The 17,691-nt window shown below is 31.6% G+C and overlaps 2 protein-coding genes across 2 annotated transcripts; one reads left to right on the top strand and one right to left on the bottom strand.

Moving 5' to 3' along the window:
• Positions 1-7,104: 7,104 nt before the first annotated feature.
• Positions 7,105-9,341, top strand: LOC125809018 (scarecrow-like protein 14). The gene is made up of 2 exons (XM_049488695.1): positions 7,105-7,605; positions 8,400-9,341. Exons 1-2 carry the CDS (start codon positions 7,105-7,107, stop codon positions 9,339-9,341), a joined length of 1,443 nt encoding a protein of 480 aa, XP_049344652.1.
• A 2,574-nt stretch (positions 9,342-11,915) lies between these two features.
• LOC125809000 (uncharacterized) lies at positions 11,916-16,004 on the bottom strand. Its single transcript, XM_049488678.1, has 5 exons — positions 15,816-16,004; positions 15,306-15,403; positions 13,288-13,369; positions 13,093-13,184; positions 11,916-12,296 (listed from the first exon to the last, which is right to left on the bottom strand). The coding sequence occupies exons 1-5, from the start codon at positions 15,855-15,857 to the stop codon at positions 12,050-12,052; spliced, it is 561 nt and encodes a 186-aa protein (XP_049344635.1). The 5' UTR covers positions 15,858-16,004; the 3' UTR covers positions 11,916-12,049.
• Positions 16,005-17,691: the final 1,687 nt, after the last annotated feature.

The raw sequence follows: 17,691 nt of genomic DNA, 5'->3' as shown, positions 1-17,691 counted from the left end.
TGACCAATACGGTCATGGTAGATGGTTGAAAACTCTTCGACCTTTAATTAGAGGTTTCGAATTGAAGCTTGAATTTCTGATAGTGAAATCTTTTTTTTTGTTGAGAGTGTCTCCTTCAAAAATGAGTCCAATAATATGTGGATTTTGATTAGTCGGATTTCGATGAAAGTACCAAACACCAGATGAGAAAAAAAAGGTGGTAAAATTCTTGACGTTTTAATTTTTCTTGATTTTTTTTTTTGTACTAATTTCAAGTGGTGATGGGCATTCCACTAAACCATTTAAAAACAGAAATTGACATATCATATTTTCACTTTTTTCTTTTCAACGAAAATGACTAATAAATGGAAGAATATTAATTATCACATTAAAAAATGGTCCATTCTTTTTATTTTTTCAACAATGGAAAATGTTGTCTTAAAGAGCCTAGATGACCAAAAACCTTAAACATAACTTTCACAAAAAAGTTCTTTTTTTTCCCTTCTTATATTTTATAGTAGTTGATGACTAAAGTGTCAATATTGTAAAGGTGAAATATATTAGTATAATTTCCTATCGTTTGATATCTCTTGATCTCTTAGAACTTGTAAAAAAAAATCGAATTATATATTTATTTGTCTTTTAAAATTGATCAAGTTAATTTCAAAAAAAAAAATCTTAATCTTTTCAAATTTGATTGATCAAGATATTTTTTCTAAGAAATAGTTTTTTGAAAATCAGAAAAGAAATCTCTAGTAAAAGTAGAGAAAACAAAGTTTTATAAATGATATTCCACAATATTTTCTATTTCCCATCCCCAAATATCCAACCACGGGTGGATCCATATTGCAAATATATAGGTTCACGTGAATGCAATAGGTAGCATTTGTATATATTCTATACATGTATTCAAAATTTCATTACATATCTATAAAATATTAACGATGAACCTAGTTATTATTTTAATTTAACTTGATGTTACTCTGATAAAAGTCTATATAAGCCTATATAAACTTCAAATTTTAAATCCACCTTTGATCCCACGCCCAAAATAGTTAAATTGGAAAATATAATAATAGAGCACAAGGAGAAGGATATTCCCAAGACAAGAAGGGATGGAGATTGGATGTCATTTTCTATCATAAATTAGGAGTGAAAGAAACATCTATCTTCAACCCTTTAATTTTAGTCCACAATAAAAATAATTTCTTGAATTTAGTATATATATATATAGACCTTATTGTTAGTATATACATAAAGATTGTACTCCACCTCTTCTTTATCTTTTCCTTTTATTTCTTTCTAATATGAGCTTAGGTCTCATTTGTTTCCATTAAGATTTATTTCTTTCTAATATGAACTTAGGTCTCATTTGTTTCCATTAAGATTAAAACGTCTAAGTTTGAGTAAACATTTGAATATTAAGATGTGCATTAAGATCTAGATGTCTAGATCTGATTATACATCTGAATACTAAGATGTACGTCTCTAAATCTGAACACTAAATAATTAAGACGGTTTATTTTCAATATCTGAATGTGCATATGAATTTAACTATTATATTAATAAAATATTATAAAATTTCATTTCAACAAAAATATTACTTTTTGATTAAAAATAATATTTTAAATATTTACATTTGATTAAAAAATTTAAATTACATAAATATGCAAATAAAAATTATTATAACATAAATATTTTTAAGAATTTAACATAAACATCTTTTCATAAATAGAATTATTCAACTAATCAAATCTTATTTTGATTATATTCAATCAGTCAGATATATGATAATTTAATAATTAACTACAAAATAGTTGGATCAAATACTAATGTTCAAACATTATAAAACGTGTCAAATAATGAAAATACAAAACTCTCAAGTATTTTCTCTTCTTTGCATTGATTGAAGTGCAGTTCTTCACGCATATTACTCAATCTACAACTGCCCAACTAGGTCCATTTATTTCATCCAACACTTTTCCGTGTTCTCATAGAGGGTTTGGTCATGCAAATTCTCAACAACATTAGTGGTCTACAGTAAAATTTTAATCAAATACCTCAAATATGCGGATTTGATGATCAAAGCGTCTCAATAAAATTAATGGCCTAAGACAAAATCTAATAAGAGACCTCAAATATGTATACATAGTTATTGTTTTTAATCGTGACTAGTATTTTTTTTAACTCAAAAACCTTGTTAAAGGTCAATAAACCAAAAATGTTATTGCAACAAGAGTTCTTGATAAATATCAATACACCCCCAAAAAAATTATTAATATAAAAAAAAGAAGGCGTTTGATTGAGAAAAGAGAGGAAGAAAATTTGCTGCAGTGAGAACAAAATTGTGCAAAGAGAAAGATAGACGAGATGTAATTATTTTACATCATATTAAATAAGTTTGAATGTTATTAAGGACTCTCCTGCATATCTGATTCGCTCAAATCTTTTCAATTCCATTAAGAGACTTTTACAAAAATGAAACAAATATACTCAATGGGCTATATCTAAATGATTCAGATTCAGATTCAAACCCAGAAATCAAAGGGAAAATTTCATTAATCGTAAAGAGATTAAACTTAACAAGTCTCCTTAGCTACATTTTGCCTAATTACGCTCCATAGCTATAGTTTCATTTGTTATGGGTATTTCCGTTTGTATATTTCGTCTGCCAATATACAAACATGGTAAGTATATACAAATTGTGTATTTATACACTTAGAAATTTTTCAGAACTTATACAAATCAAATGTATCAACAAATTATATACAAACAAGATAAACAAATCGCATACAAATAGCTAAGGCAAACATATACAAATTCTGAATTTATACAATTAGGAACTGAATTATACAAATTCTGAATTTATACCATTAGGAACCAAATTTACAAATTCTGGACGTGACCCACTAAATATGGTTATGTGTTCGTGGGGAAAAGTAATTTCTTCAAACCTATGTTAAATAATTAACTAACATATGTTTGCTTAGTCGCGTATTTTTCTCAAAACCTAAACGCATTTAATGGGCTGAATCTAAATGATTAATATTCAGACATTGATTAAGTGCAAACAAATGAGACATTAGATATCCATTCACCAAATATTTGCTAATACATAAAAATTGAGAAAATAAACAAAAAAAATGTTCATTTCGAAGAACAATATACATATATTTATCCTTCTTTTATAATCTCAAATTATATTCCTGATAACATGCGTGCATGCACATGTTTGTATATAGAGCTAATGATCATGAGATACTCTTTTTCATTTCAATTTATCTGTCCTGAATCCTGATTCAAATTATGAGAATCAAACTAACTAATTTTTTTAATGTGAATTTGAATATAAAATTTGAAATCTCAATAATGTTACTAAATTGAATAGATGTTGTTGCAATATATATATATATATAACTTTTGAAGCATCTTTGATAAAAAAAAGTAAAAAACTTTGAAGCATCTTTGACGATTTTATATGTGTATATCTCTATATATATCCATGTATCTCATGTATATTTTTGCATATACGTAACGTAACTTTATGTGTGATATACATTACACTCATATATATATGATATACTCAATGTGACACTAAAAAGTTATAGATCAAGTAGAAAAGACATTATTAATTACAAAAGAAAACAAGTAACATCATAATCATATTTTACAAACCTCTTCAAAATTATGTATATATTTGTCCTGTCCTAGATGGTCATGGTTTTAACATAACTTTGCTGTGTTTCCTTATATTAATTGGGAAAATGCATAAGTACCCCCCAGCCTATGCCCGAAATTCTTGAGACACACCTAACCTTTACTAAGGTCCTATTACCCCCCCCCCCCCAAACTTATTTTTAAATTAATTTTCTACCCCTTTTCGGCCTACGTGGCACCATCCTTGAAGAAATTGTCAACACGCGTTGGGCCCACAAGATAGTACCACGTAGGCCAAAAAGGGGTAGAAAATTATATATAAAATAAGTTTGGGAGGGTAATAGGACCTTAGTAAAGGTTAGGTGTGTCTCAGGGATTTTGGGGATAGGCTGGGGGGGGGGGGGGTACTTATGCATTTTCCCATTCTTAAATGAGAAAATTGTATGAAATAACAAACTATTAATTCAAAAATAAATGCTATAATCACGGTTTCATTTAATTCTAATTCGTAGCAAATATTTTGTCATTCACCTCTCTCACTTTATACAAACACAAATGTAGAAATTGTGTTTGTGTTTGTATAAAGCGAGAGAAAACTGTATATACAAATACATATCTCTTCGTCCTATACACTTAAAATTATACAATACAATCTTCCCCTGCCCAGTTGATCTCTTTTGCCTTTCTCTCTTTCTTGCTTTATACAAACACAAATTATACAAAATACAATGTATAATTTGTGTTTGTATAAATCGAGAGAGATATTTGTATACAAACTATATATATATATACAAAAATACAATTACATATACATATACAGATTTATATTTAAATATATATAATACACATATACATATACGACTGGAAATCACAACAAAAAAACATATACTTATATAACTTACAGCCAGGTCAGTTTCTTAATTATATACAAATTCCAAATTTATATTTATACAATTGGAATGAATACCGAAATATACAAGTTAATTAATAGCTCCATAGCAAACATAAAATTTGCTATGGAACACAATTATATAAACTATAGCTATAGCATACAAATATAATTTTTTATATTGGCTAAACCTAAAATTTACTCTTCTTAAATATGTTAAGCACTCTGATTGCCCTTTTATTATTAGCATTAATAAATTAAATTATGAAAACGGTCAAAGTGATCAAGTGTTCTTAAACAATCACAAATGGTGACAACCAAGGAGTTTGAAAACACATTATCTTATACTCTCTCAATCCAACAATACTTAGTTCATTATAGATTTTGCACAGTTTTTAAGAAACTATAAATAGAAAGCCAATTTTATTATATCACCCTTTGAATATACTCCCTCTGTCCAACAATTGTTGTCCACTGTTGATCGACTTTGCACACTTTTTAAAAACTATAAATGAAAGGATAATTTACTATATCACCCTTTGGATATACTCCCTTTGTCCCTTTTTATATGTCATCCTTTTCTATAAATAATCGGTCCATAATACTTGTCATTTCATAAAATCAATGCATAAATTATCATATTGTTCATTTTTTACTCTTGTGAGTTATTAGCCTTGAAAATATACATTTAACCAACTTAGAAAAGCTAAGTAAATGATTCATGTTCATTGGTTAAATTAATTAATCAAAATAAATTAATTCATATTAATTGATTAAAAACTTGAGTTTCAAAAAAAAAAAATAAGGGTAGAAGGGTAAAGTTACATCATTTCTTAATGCAAGTGCAAAGTAAAAATGTGACATATAAAAAAGGACGGAAGGAGTATTAAATACAATGTCTTGAAAAATGTAATAGGCAAATGACTATAATTAATGATAAGGGTAAATTAAAAATTAAGTGTAAAATTATCTATTGATTTTAATAAAGTGAACAAGTATTGTTGGACATCCTAAAATTGTATAGTGGACAACTATTATTTTACAGATGCATTAATACACCATTATTCTTCATATTTTTCACTTTTCCTAATACCATTATTCAATGAACCAAACAATTGTAAAATTCATGAAATTAAAGTGGACTCCTTTCCGTCACTAATTTAAAATTAACTAAGTTGGGTTAGGCAGAAAGCATTTCATATCTCTTTCAATCTCTAGTCATTGCTTATGTCACTTTTGGAATTTTAAAATTTTAAATATGTAAATTTCAATGATCAAGTTAAAAAAAAGCAGGTTTTCCAATTTAAAAATATATAAATAAACAAAAATAGGTTTCGTAATAGAATTTGGCTCAAACATTCGAAGTTTATATAATCGACGTCAACTTATTTGAGAATGAGACATAACAATAATTGCTATTGTGTCGATGTATTTAATCAATTATAACTTATAACTTTCTTTATTTTAATTTGTTTGTCTTACTTTTTCTTTTAGTTCATTTGATAAAAAAAAGTTTCTTTCCTTATTTAGCAATATTTAAATTATAACTTTCCACATGACATCTTTAATGTAACAAGATTAATAGATAGTTTGATACATTCTACATATTTTTAATTTACTACCACAAGATTTTAAACGTCCTTTACTTTCTTAAGCTACGTGTTAAATCAACATAATTTTTTTCATTTTCAAAAACTCAAATCCAAAAACTCTATTCAAGTGTGGAAGGATCTCAACCATCGGTTCTCCCATATGTTTAAGTCCAATTAAACAAAGGTAAAGTCTTTGTAAAATCCTCCTATTAATACAATGTATTTTGGGCCTTTGCCTTTCATTCTCCTAAAAGAAACTGAAGGAACTCCTCCCTTTTCTATTTGGTTTTACATCCTCATAGCCTAAGGTATTGCTATTTATAGCTAAGTTACTCAGATTCTCCAAAGATATTGCCGCAATTACTTTTGAAGAGTCTGAGCAAACATAGATTTGTAGTACAAGTGTTTTTTTCTACAATGTCCTATTTCAGTTTTGAGTCCTTCATTCATCACCTTTTTCTGTAATTTTTGCAATTGGTTTCTTACATTTGTAACTACGTTATTAATGTGCATGTTTTTTAAGGCATAATACATAAACATGACCCTTAACTTGGCTTAAGCGGACAACTATGCCATTCAACTTAGGGTGTGCGCAAGTAGACACACGTGTCCTACATATCATAATTAATACAAGTAGGATGCCATGTAGGACACAAAATTGTCATGTAGAACGAATGTGTAGGGTCATGTTTTATATATTATGCCTTTTTTTAAAGACATCAGAACTCTAGGGTGATTGTTTACTTAGAGTTCAACTTTAAGGTTTTAATACTCATTGTAAACTTGTGCATTAATAATAATTTAATATTTATTGACGCTTGAGTAGTTTTTCACATATATATATCTATATATATGTTCCATCATTCCGTGTCAATAATATTGAGTTCAGTTGAACCTGTAGCCGATGTAGTGATACACTACATCCTCTGCTGATTGTTAAGTATCTAACATCCTTCCTTTCCTTTCTTGAATGTAGATTTTGATGTTATGGATCCTCCATCCAACAAGACGCCTGATTCTGCAAACACCTCAAAACTAGAGGATCAGATCGTCTTATCTAGCTTCGATCAACCTCTAAATCCACCACATTGTGATAGAGACGAACGGAGCGACAAGCAATCAGCAAAGTATGCAGAGGAGGTTGAGTTAACAGAAATATTTGATATGGTTCTTTTGTGTACATGTGCTAAGGCTAAGAAAGTCTCTTGTGATATCAGTTCTGAAATTTCATCTGAAGTAGAAAAGAGTCCTAAAAATGCAGCTTTGGATTTAAGGACTCTGTTAATTAGCTGTGCACAATTTGTTGCTTCTGGTGATCAAGAATCAGCAAGTGAAATGCTGAAGCAGATAAGGCAAGAAAGTTCACCAACCGGCGACACATATCAAAGGCTGGCTAGTGTATTTGCTGATGGCATCGAGGCTCGGTTGTCCAGGGGCGGAGCTACATTGTCTAAAAGGGGTTCAATTGGTAAGAGTAATTTTTTTAATGTACATTTATAAATTGTTGGCCGGTCAAAAACTCTCGCGTTTGGAAAATGGGAGTAGCAGAAATAAGGATGTTGAGATGGATGTGTAAGCATGATAGGAGAGATAGAATGAGGAACGAAGTTTTGGGGATAGATGATTGCCCTAGTGAGGAGGTGTGGGAGGTTGGATATAGTGGCTATACGGAGGGGTATAGGTAGGCTGAAAGAAGTCTTGGGAGACAGGTGATTAGACAGAACATGATATACCTGCAATTTATTGAGGACATGACCCTAGATAGGAAAATGTGGAAGTCGAGGAATTAGGATACAAGATTAGTAGGTAGTTGAGCGTTGTTGAGTCTCCTTATCAGTATTGCTATTATTACTTTCCTACTATCGTATTCTTCGATTTTAGAATTATCAATTGTTTTCATATCTTCAGTTATCATATTACATTTCCCCTAGCGCTTTATTTCATTGTTGTTACTACTTTCATTTTTGTATTCCCCTCTCCAAACTGCTTTGAGATACGTTACTTGAGCCAGAGAAACAATCTCTCTATGTCTACGAGCTAGGAGTAAGGTTTGTGTACCCTCTCCAGATCCCACTTGTGGGATTACACTGATTATATTTGTGTACAATCTACCCTCTCCGGAAATGTTGAATTCCTTGGACACATAGGTACTTCTAGTTAAAAAACTGCTTAGAATGAAATCCTAGACATCACACCCCTAACATATTTTTTTTTCTTGAATCTTCTTGTTAGAATTCCTGGCTCTGCCAATGAGCTTGCCATATGCTGCCCTTATACCGAAGAGGAAGACAGATACTGCTGACAATCTAAAAGCATACCACGTTCACCTTTCGTCGTGCCCTTTCATCAAAGTATCAATCTCCTTCGCAAATAAAATGATCTTCCACACAGCACGCAACGCTACAACACTACATATCATAGATTTTGGTATCCTTTATGGATTCCAATGGCCAATACTCATCCAGCATCTCTCAGTTATGCCTGGTGGACCTCCAAAGCTTCGCATTACTGGAATAAACCTTCCTCAACCCGGCTTCAGGCAAGCAGAACACTTAGAAGAGACAGGTCGTCTCTTGGCAAGATACTGTGAACGTTTTAACGTTCCATTCGAGTATAATCCCATAGTGATACAAAATTGGGAGAGAATTGAAATCAAGGACTTGAAACTTGAAAGTGGTGAATTTGTTGCTGTGAACTGTCTTTTTCGTTCTGAGAATTTATCGGATGAGACATTGGATGTAGAGTGTCCAAGGGATGCGGTCCTGAGCTTAATTCAAAAGATGAATCCGGATATCTTCGTGCAAGGTGTTACTAACGGATCTTACAATTCCCCCTTCTTCGTCACTCGCTTCCAAGAAGCCCTCTTGCACTACTCAGCTCTATTCGATATGTTTGATGCTACATTACCCCGAGATGATCAACAAAGACTGCATTTTGAACAAGAACTTTATAGGCGTGAGGCGATGAATGTCATAGCCTGTGAGGGTGCTGAGAGGGTAGAGAGGCCTGAGACGTACGAGCAATGGCAAGTCCGCAACGTGAGGGCTGGATTCAAGATTCTTCCATTGAACCAAGAAGTCATGAAAACATTGAAGGACAATGTAGAGGCAGGGTACCACAGAGATTTTGTGTTGTATGAGGATGGTAATTGGATGGTGCAGGGATGGAAAGATAGGATCATTTGTGCTAGCTCTTGCTGGATTCCTCTACATAGGAGTTGCTGAACATGTAATTCTCTCTAAATATTAATGGTTTTGATGATTGACTTGTGAATCAGGTTTCTGGTGACGTGAACCAGTGAAATTACTATGATACGAAGGGCCCGTATAGCCTTGCAATATGAAATCATGAGATAGAAGTCGAAGTTTTGTTTGGATATGCGATTTGAACATTTTGGGGCTGTTTGGTTACTGGTTAGAGTTATGCAGGTATTAGTTATGCAGGGTTTAGTTATGTGGGTATTAGTTATGCAGAATTTAGTTATGCAGGGTTTAGTTATGCAGGTATTAGTTATGCAAGGTTTAATTATGTAGGATTTAGCTATATGGGTATTAGTTATGCGAGTATTAGTTATGTAGGCGTTATTTAGTTACGTAGAGATTACATTACATGAATTATTAACTATTGAATATTGATTTTAATATAAATTAATATATATTATTTACAAATAAAATAAGTAAGCAAATAGTATAAACTCTCCCTTGAATAAAGAAAGGAATTTTCTCTATACTTAACTAGGAATTCTGTGTTTTTTTTCTCTTTGTTTTTTTTTTAATGTTTAAAGCTTATAAAAATAAAATACTATTAATATATTTCAAGTACATTATACTATCCTATTTTATATAATATAAATTTCTATCAATATTATGCATGTGTTGTTTGTATATTTTTAGGATACCAAATATATAAATTATATATAAATTCACATTCTAAATAAAAAATTAATTCATGATAATTAAATATGTGGATATAGTTAGTAATATATAATGCGAATATATAATTAGCATATGCGCTATCAAAATTATACATTCCTATTCATAATATTAATAAATATTTTTATTTTTATTTTAAATGAAAACAAATAAAAAGTCGTTTGTATACGAAAAGAAATAAGAAACAAAAATAGTTGGGAAAATATAATAGTTATGTAACGTTTTCAATAAAAAGAGATTTAAAAATAAATTAATAGGGATAAATGTGTAATTTATCTTTTTAATACATGTATAACTAATACCCACATAACTTATTCTACCTTCTATCATGCATAACTTCTACATAGATTCCCTCATAAGTTATATAGGTATTAATTATGTAGGATTACAAAAAACGCAACCAAACACTGTATAAATTAATACTCCCTTCGTTTCAAAAAGAATGACCTCCTTTCATTTTTAGTATGTTTCAAAAAGAATGACCTCTTTCTTTTTTTGGTAACATTATAATTTCAGCTTTCCACGTGACATGTTTAAGCCACAAGATTAAAGCGTAATTTTGTAAATACTCCCTTCGTTTCAAAAAGAATGATCTCCTTTCATTTTTAGTCTGTTTCAAAAAGAATGACCTCTTTCTTTTTTTGGTAACATTATAATTTCAGCTTTCCACGTGACATGTTTAAGCCACAAGATTAAAGGGAAATTTTGTACATTTGACATAACTTTAATTTAGGATCACAAGATTCAAAAGTCTTCTTTATTTTCTTAAACTCCGTATCAAGTCAACTAGGTCATTCTTTGTGAAACGGAGGGAGTACATGAATAACTTTTATACAATGTTTAGATATTATCAACCAAACATAGTATAAATCATGTTGACTTTTCAACCTAATAAAAACTTTTACCAAACATAGTAAAACTAATACAAAGTTTTATACATGAATAATGTGTCATCTTATACTGTAACCAAATGGCCCCTTTATGTTGTATGTTTTCTCATAACATAGAAACTCCATAAGTTGTTAAACCATTAAAATTATCTCAGTTCTTTGTACAATCTTATCAAATACCTACATTCGCATACACAATTTTTAGCATGACTTCTTAGGATAAAATTTTACACAATCTTCAAGAAAAAATTAATTTGACTATTTATATTTTTTATTAATTCTTTAATCTTTATCTATTTACACACCTCTTAATTCTAGAATAATTAATACTTAGGATTATTTTTTTTTAAAAAAATTATTAATTATCTCTTAATTTTTAAAATTAACAAGTATTTGTAGGGATATACATAATCGAGTTGGTTCAAATTTTTCAAATATCAAACCAAACATTTTGCATCAAAATTTCAAATTTATAAACCAAACCAAACTAATATACGTTTTCATAATTTTATCTTTTAACATATTGTTTCAAATTTTTTTAAACTTAAAATTTTAAATAGTCCAATAAATGTTATAATCTGAAAACGCCCATTAATTCAGATTTAATATACCGAAACTTAACCGTACCAACTTAATTTGGATCAGTGTTCGGTACACTAAATCTTGTAACTGAACCGAAAACCGAAAAACCAAAATTTAAAAAAAAAAAAAAAAAAACCGATGCTTGTAGGTTGTACAAGTCTAGTTATAGTAGTACGATCAATGCCATAAAACGTATTAATAGTTTTCTATTCCAAATTGAAAGAAGTGAAATTTATCTCACAAGGACGCAAAAGATAAATGCAAGAGGAGATTACAATCTGGGAAATCAAATCCTCACCGACAAAGTGTGAAAGTTCACGTAATCAACCATCTAAAGAACAAATCTGGCAGAATTTTTTTCGTAAGCAGAGGCAGAGGATCATGACAATCCAAAAGTAAAAGAGGCTAATATAATTGATACAAAGTAACTCCAAATGAGAAAATATAATTATGTTACCATTACACAACATAAATTGAAAATACAGAATTTTTTCTAACTCAGTACACAAAATCACCTTTAAGTTACACTTACCGTCTTCTCTTTTGCGACTTCGGAGGTTTGAGAACACTCCAGTCAAGTCTATGTGGCATTTTGGATCTCTGGCTACTACTAGGTGATGAGGCTGGATCGTTCAGGACTCTCTTATGTGATTTGTTTGAATACTGTGCATCAGAGGATGTATTGTCTTGTTTCCATTTAAGATCTTCGTTAGGGTCGTCATAAGAGTCGTCCAGATCAGAGTTCTCCAACCCATATTGTGATGTACCATTTTCTCTGTGGCAATTAACAGTAATAGTTGGTATAAATAACAACTGAACTCCAACTCGACTCGAAAGACAAGTGAAATGCTTAAACAAGATATTCAACGTATGTAGGACTTGCAAATTATTGAAATGCACCAAATCTTATATACTCCCTCTTTCATTTTATGTGACAATATTATTTGACTTGGCATGGAGTTCAGGAAGAAAGGAAGACTTCAGAAATTTGTGATCTAAACAAACCATAGAGATTTGTGTGACTATAAATCATCTTAATAAAGGTAACGTGAAATGTTCAAAGATGAGTTTTTCAAAATATAGAAATGTATCATTCTTTTTGTCCGACAGACTGAAAAAAACGAAAATGTTGTCACATAAAATGGAACAGAGGGAGTAAAATATATAGCAATCAAGAAATCAATGCAATCATTGGGACAAAAGATGCCATCGTACTCGGTACTTTACATCTCTTAAGACTATTTTGACCATTTGATTTATAAATTGTGTTAATCCTTAAACGTAATTGAATTTCTTTATGCGATCTTTCATACCTCACTGTAGAGATCTTATACAATATATCACCAATTATCTCTCTATAGAACCAAAGACATCAGTAAGAAGGACTTTCAACATATATTCATCTCAACAATACACTAGGAGGAAGTAAAGCTTTTGCGTACGAATGAATCAGATGTGAAACAATAAAGCCAAGATGGTGTGTACTAGGAGTAATGGCCCACAAGCTTAGACCTTAGTGCATAACAATAAGCACAAAATAGGAAAGGACACAATGAAAACTTCAAACTGACCTTTTAGTAATCCGTTCACTTGTCTCCGAAGAACAAGCAGCAGCAGCAGCAGAACCTTCAGGGCGTGGTTTTGAAGCTTCTTCACTCAATTTCTACCAAGACAAGTTTTTCGTGAGACATGATTACAAACCACAGGAGAAAAGAAACTGAACAGTCTTCAGAAAGTACTTTACGTCATGCAAACCATATACTCACATCAATAGAAGGATTAAAACCTTGAAAAGACATCCGACCTTTTATAGCCCCAGGGTGCGGATTTCCTTCCATAATGATAACACTGAATGTGAAAAGGAAATAAAGAAAATTCTGAGGAAAAAGTATTTGTTTAAAACAACAGCAAATATGGAATTAATATAATAAGTCGTCCTTCTGAATAAGAACAACACGGCCTCCCCTCGTCACCCTCCCCTCGAAACCTATAACTGACATGATGAACTAATTTTTGTAGCGGACACAATAGTCAATATTTAATTTGAACCACAGCACAATATCACAGTGTGAGAAATAGATTCCATTAAGCTTCAAATTTGTAAAAAAAGATTATTATAAAATAAATTCCCCAAAATTACTTCCTTGGTCTCAATTTAAGTGTCTTAATTTGATTGGGCACGAGTTTAAGAACCAAAGGGAGACTTTTGAATCTTATGGTCTTAAATTAAAGATGTGTATAGTCTTATAAATTGTGTGGTCTTAAGCTTGTCATGTCGAATGTTGGAATTAGAAAACTTAATAAATATAAAATGACACTCTTTTTGGGATAGACCAAAAAGGAAAGTAAGACACTAAATTGGGAAGGAGGCGGAGGGAGTACTTTTTTGCATTAGGCTCTCAAAGCTGACTAAAATTTACATTAATAACATCCAATATACCCTTATAAAATATCTAAATGCTAGTGAGAAAAAAGAAGCTTAGTCTAAGATAGCCTTAGAGAGGACCACTCAAAAATCACTTGCTTGTGATTGCAACCATTCCCCGAAAAGGGTTGAGTGCGGATGTAATTCAGCTAGAATAAAGTGAGATTTTATTAGTTCTAAATGCTGACAACCATTTACAGGAAAAGTTATACGAAGTCAACTTTTCTCTACATATCAAAGATCGTATCTGAGAAACCGAAACATAATAGATCTTCCATTCTAGTACTATTCGAGCACTGCAAAGAAAGAATACATTTTTCGTGATATAATTTACTAAGTTACTCCTTTATGTACCCTTAAAAAGATAGTGCTCTGGAGCAGCCTACATCTGGGCAGCAAACTTGATACTAGCTAGAAGGAGAGATCTAGTTTCAGTGGTATTAAACTTGATCCAGCTCTAAACAAAATCCAAATTAGACTCAGTCCAAGGAAATAGTAAGTTGTAATCCTAGTCTAACATTGGTCTCAAAATAGAAAATGCAAACAAAGAGTGGTGTATGCTCTTATTTCACGCCACAATGTTAGTCGTAGTAACTCAAGTCTTCCATCCCAATGTGTTGAAGATGCCATTTCACTAGTTAATTCATTTCACGACATTTAACCAATCAAAACGCTTGAGCTCAGTAGTTGATGTATAGGACAGACCCAGAATATGTAGGAAAGAAGTGTGTTGCCATAAGTGAGCAAGATGAAGATACAAAAAGAATTCTAACACAAAGTGCATAAAGAGGCTCCATTTTAAGGGACTAGTTAACGTGCGAATTATAACATCAGCTTGGTACATTCTATCTTGGCCAGCCTTCTTTTTTCTCTATATATTGTTTATTATCGTAACAAATTCCTCATATCTTAAAGCCAGCATTATGGCAAAACTAAGACAATTTTCAACACAGAATGATTCCTCATTAAAAGATTTCCAAAGGTAATTAATGCCTTTTAAACGAGCTTGCTAGTTGAAGTGAGGATGATAACATCAGCACAGTACATTCTTTTTCTTGGCCAGCCTTCTTTTCTCTCTATATATTCTTTATTTTCATATCAATTCCTCATATCTTAAAGATGGCATTATGGTAAAACTACGACAATTTCAACAGAGAATGATTCCTCATTAAAAGATTCCAAAAGGTAAATAATGCCTTTTAGAATTATAATTGTGGTCATGCTTCCATAGTTCAATGTATACAAACTTCAATAGTAATCCAACTAAAGTTACAACTCAAATCTCAACACTAGTAATATCCTAGGGCCAACTCTTATCAATTAAAAAAAGAAGATAGAAATTTTGAAGAGAAAAGTTACCATCTTTTGGGAGCACTAGAGGAGGGGAAGTTTCCATCAGGTACCACTTCTTCTTCCTTCTTAGGTTTTTCCTCTCTGAGAGAAGCCCTTTGCATAAACTGCAATCACAAAACATCAAAATCCTTTAGACAACACAACAACAATTACGCCTCGATCCCATACACTATTTGGTGTCAGCTATATGAATGTTTTATACCCATTCTGCTCTATTCAATGAATTCATCAAAGCTACATCTTTTTTTGAAGAATTAACCTAAATAGCTGCTCGCCCAACTGCTTAAACTAATAATACCCAGCAGATATATTATATATGTATAAGCACATAATTACATGTATACAATTAGCAAAAACCTTCAACTGAACCGAAATTTTACAAAAGGGCTAAATAACAAGTTGAGAAAACTATGTAAGAATCAAAAACCTACAAAACTCAGTTCAAAATTTCTTCTTTATTCAATTTCACAGAGACTAAAGGCACCAAATTTAACTTCTTCTTCTTCTTTTTTTTACCTTCAAGTTCCTCAAGGTACCGGATAGTTCACGCTTGGCCATTCTGACTTGCAGAACAACTTCTTTGGGCACACCGAAACTGAAAATTGCTTTTATTCACTTGCTATTCTTGAATTTCCGGCAAGGTGACGGCGCCGGCGCTAGCCTCGAGCAAACTCCAAAGGGCTGAAAAAAGTTTACTGAACCGAAAAGGTTTTTCTGGGCGTTAAGGGATTTTACTTAAGTTGAAAATAACAAATTTTCCTCTAACTCTAATGGGCCTGCCCATGTTCAATGATGGCCCAATGGTAAGACTAACTTGGATAATTTGCACAAATAGCCTATTCAAACTATTTAATATTTAGCTACAATTTCGCATAAAATTGATGATCAAATCGTCACCAACTCCGATAATAAAGTTGATAATGATGAATCATCTTTGTATTATGGATAGATTCGTCAAAATGCACTTAGCCCATGATGCCGGCCCAACTCAACCCCTTATTGGGTAAAGGTTGGGATAGTATTCTTTAAGCCCATTTGAAATTAAGGTTTATAAGTCCAACCCATATAAGTCATTGGCCTCTGAGGCTTGATGAGGGCCGGGCCGGTGGTCGGCCCATGATCTAAAGCTATTTATTTAAGGGTAATTTAGAACAATCGCACTAGTATATAATTAAGTTAATTACTTAAATGCACATTATGTTGTAAAATTACGAATACCAGATTTTGGTACTTCCAAATACATGTATCTCAAATATATGTACTCAAAATTAGGTTAATTTATTCTAGATACACTCTATTCAAGTGGATTCGCATGTATCTAAGATACGTAGACAAATCCCACACCCTCGCTTCCCTCTCATCTCGTTCGCGTATATGGGATGCATCACACTAGATACATGTATCTCGCGTATCTAGTATCCTAGATACATGCTAATCACACTAGATTTTTGCTAGTGTTATTGAAACAACACCATTGTTTTCATATTTGATTTGAAAATCTTTTTTTTTTTTTTTATATTATAAAATTTTAAGTTTGGAAAGAAAAAAAAAGAAGGGCTAGCCCGCCCCAGCCCTCGACCTTTCTAGGGCTGGATTGGATTGAACATTTTCAGGCCCTTCCAAATGACGGGCCGGTCCGCCCTAGCCCATCAAATTCCTTGGCCCGCGAGGCTTGGGCTGGGCCGACTCTTTTTAACAACTATAATTATGGAGTTGCATCCGAAGGAGTGTATTCTAAAATATTGAACTTTGAAGTTTCAAACTTTTCTTTTATAGGTGTGTCTCCATATAATACAATTGTTGAGGATCTAAGAGAAAGGACGAACCTGAAAACTCAAGAGAATGAAATTCAAGACAAAGATGATTTACATGGTTAGCAAAGCCTAAAAAGACTATTGTCAAGACAACTAGATATAAAGATGAAAATTTTGTCAATTCATTTTCTTGTTTCTTTGCCTTCAATCGATCGATGGAAAATTTTCATCGTTGAAGAAAGCAAGAAGAGTTAGAAAAAAATTATTGTGATTTTCTCCAAGGCACGGTTCAGAGCTTCGTTTGAGTTTTGCTGCGACAAACCTGGGATAGTCTTTTCAAAATAATCACTTTACGCAGGAATGTGAAAAATAATAAAGTTTATTTTTGGAACTACAACTTATCTTAAAGATAGGTCTTGAAGTTCTAGGTAACTCTTAGATAGCAAAAAGATAAAGTTATCTACATTGTTTTTGTAGATGTATCTAGAACAGTGTATAGAATTATCCCTACGCAAATATAAATAGGGTGATCTTAATCATTTGTAACTTGACCAAATCAATCCAATTCAAATAATACAATAAGTTTTCTCCATAACCAAGTTATCCAATCCAACATCTTCCTTCTTCTTTAGTTGAAT

The sequence above is a fragment of the Solanum verrucosum genome, unplaced genomic scaffold (genome assembly GCF_900185275.1).
Source record: "Solanum verrucosum unplaced genomic scaffold, falcon-dt-bn FXZP01000699.1, whole genome shotgun sequence".
Taxonomy (NCBI): Eukaryota; Viridiplantae; Streptophyta; class Magnoliopsida; order Solanales; family Solanaceae; genus Solanum; species Solanum verrucosum.
This window is presented reverse-complemented; position numbering and strand designations above follow the sequence as displayed.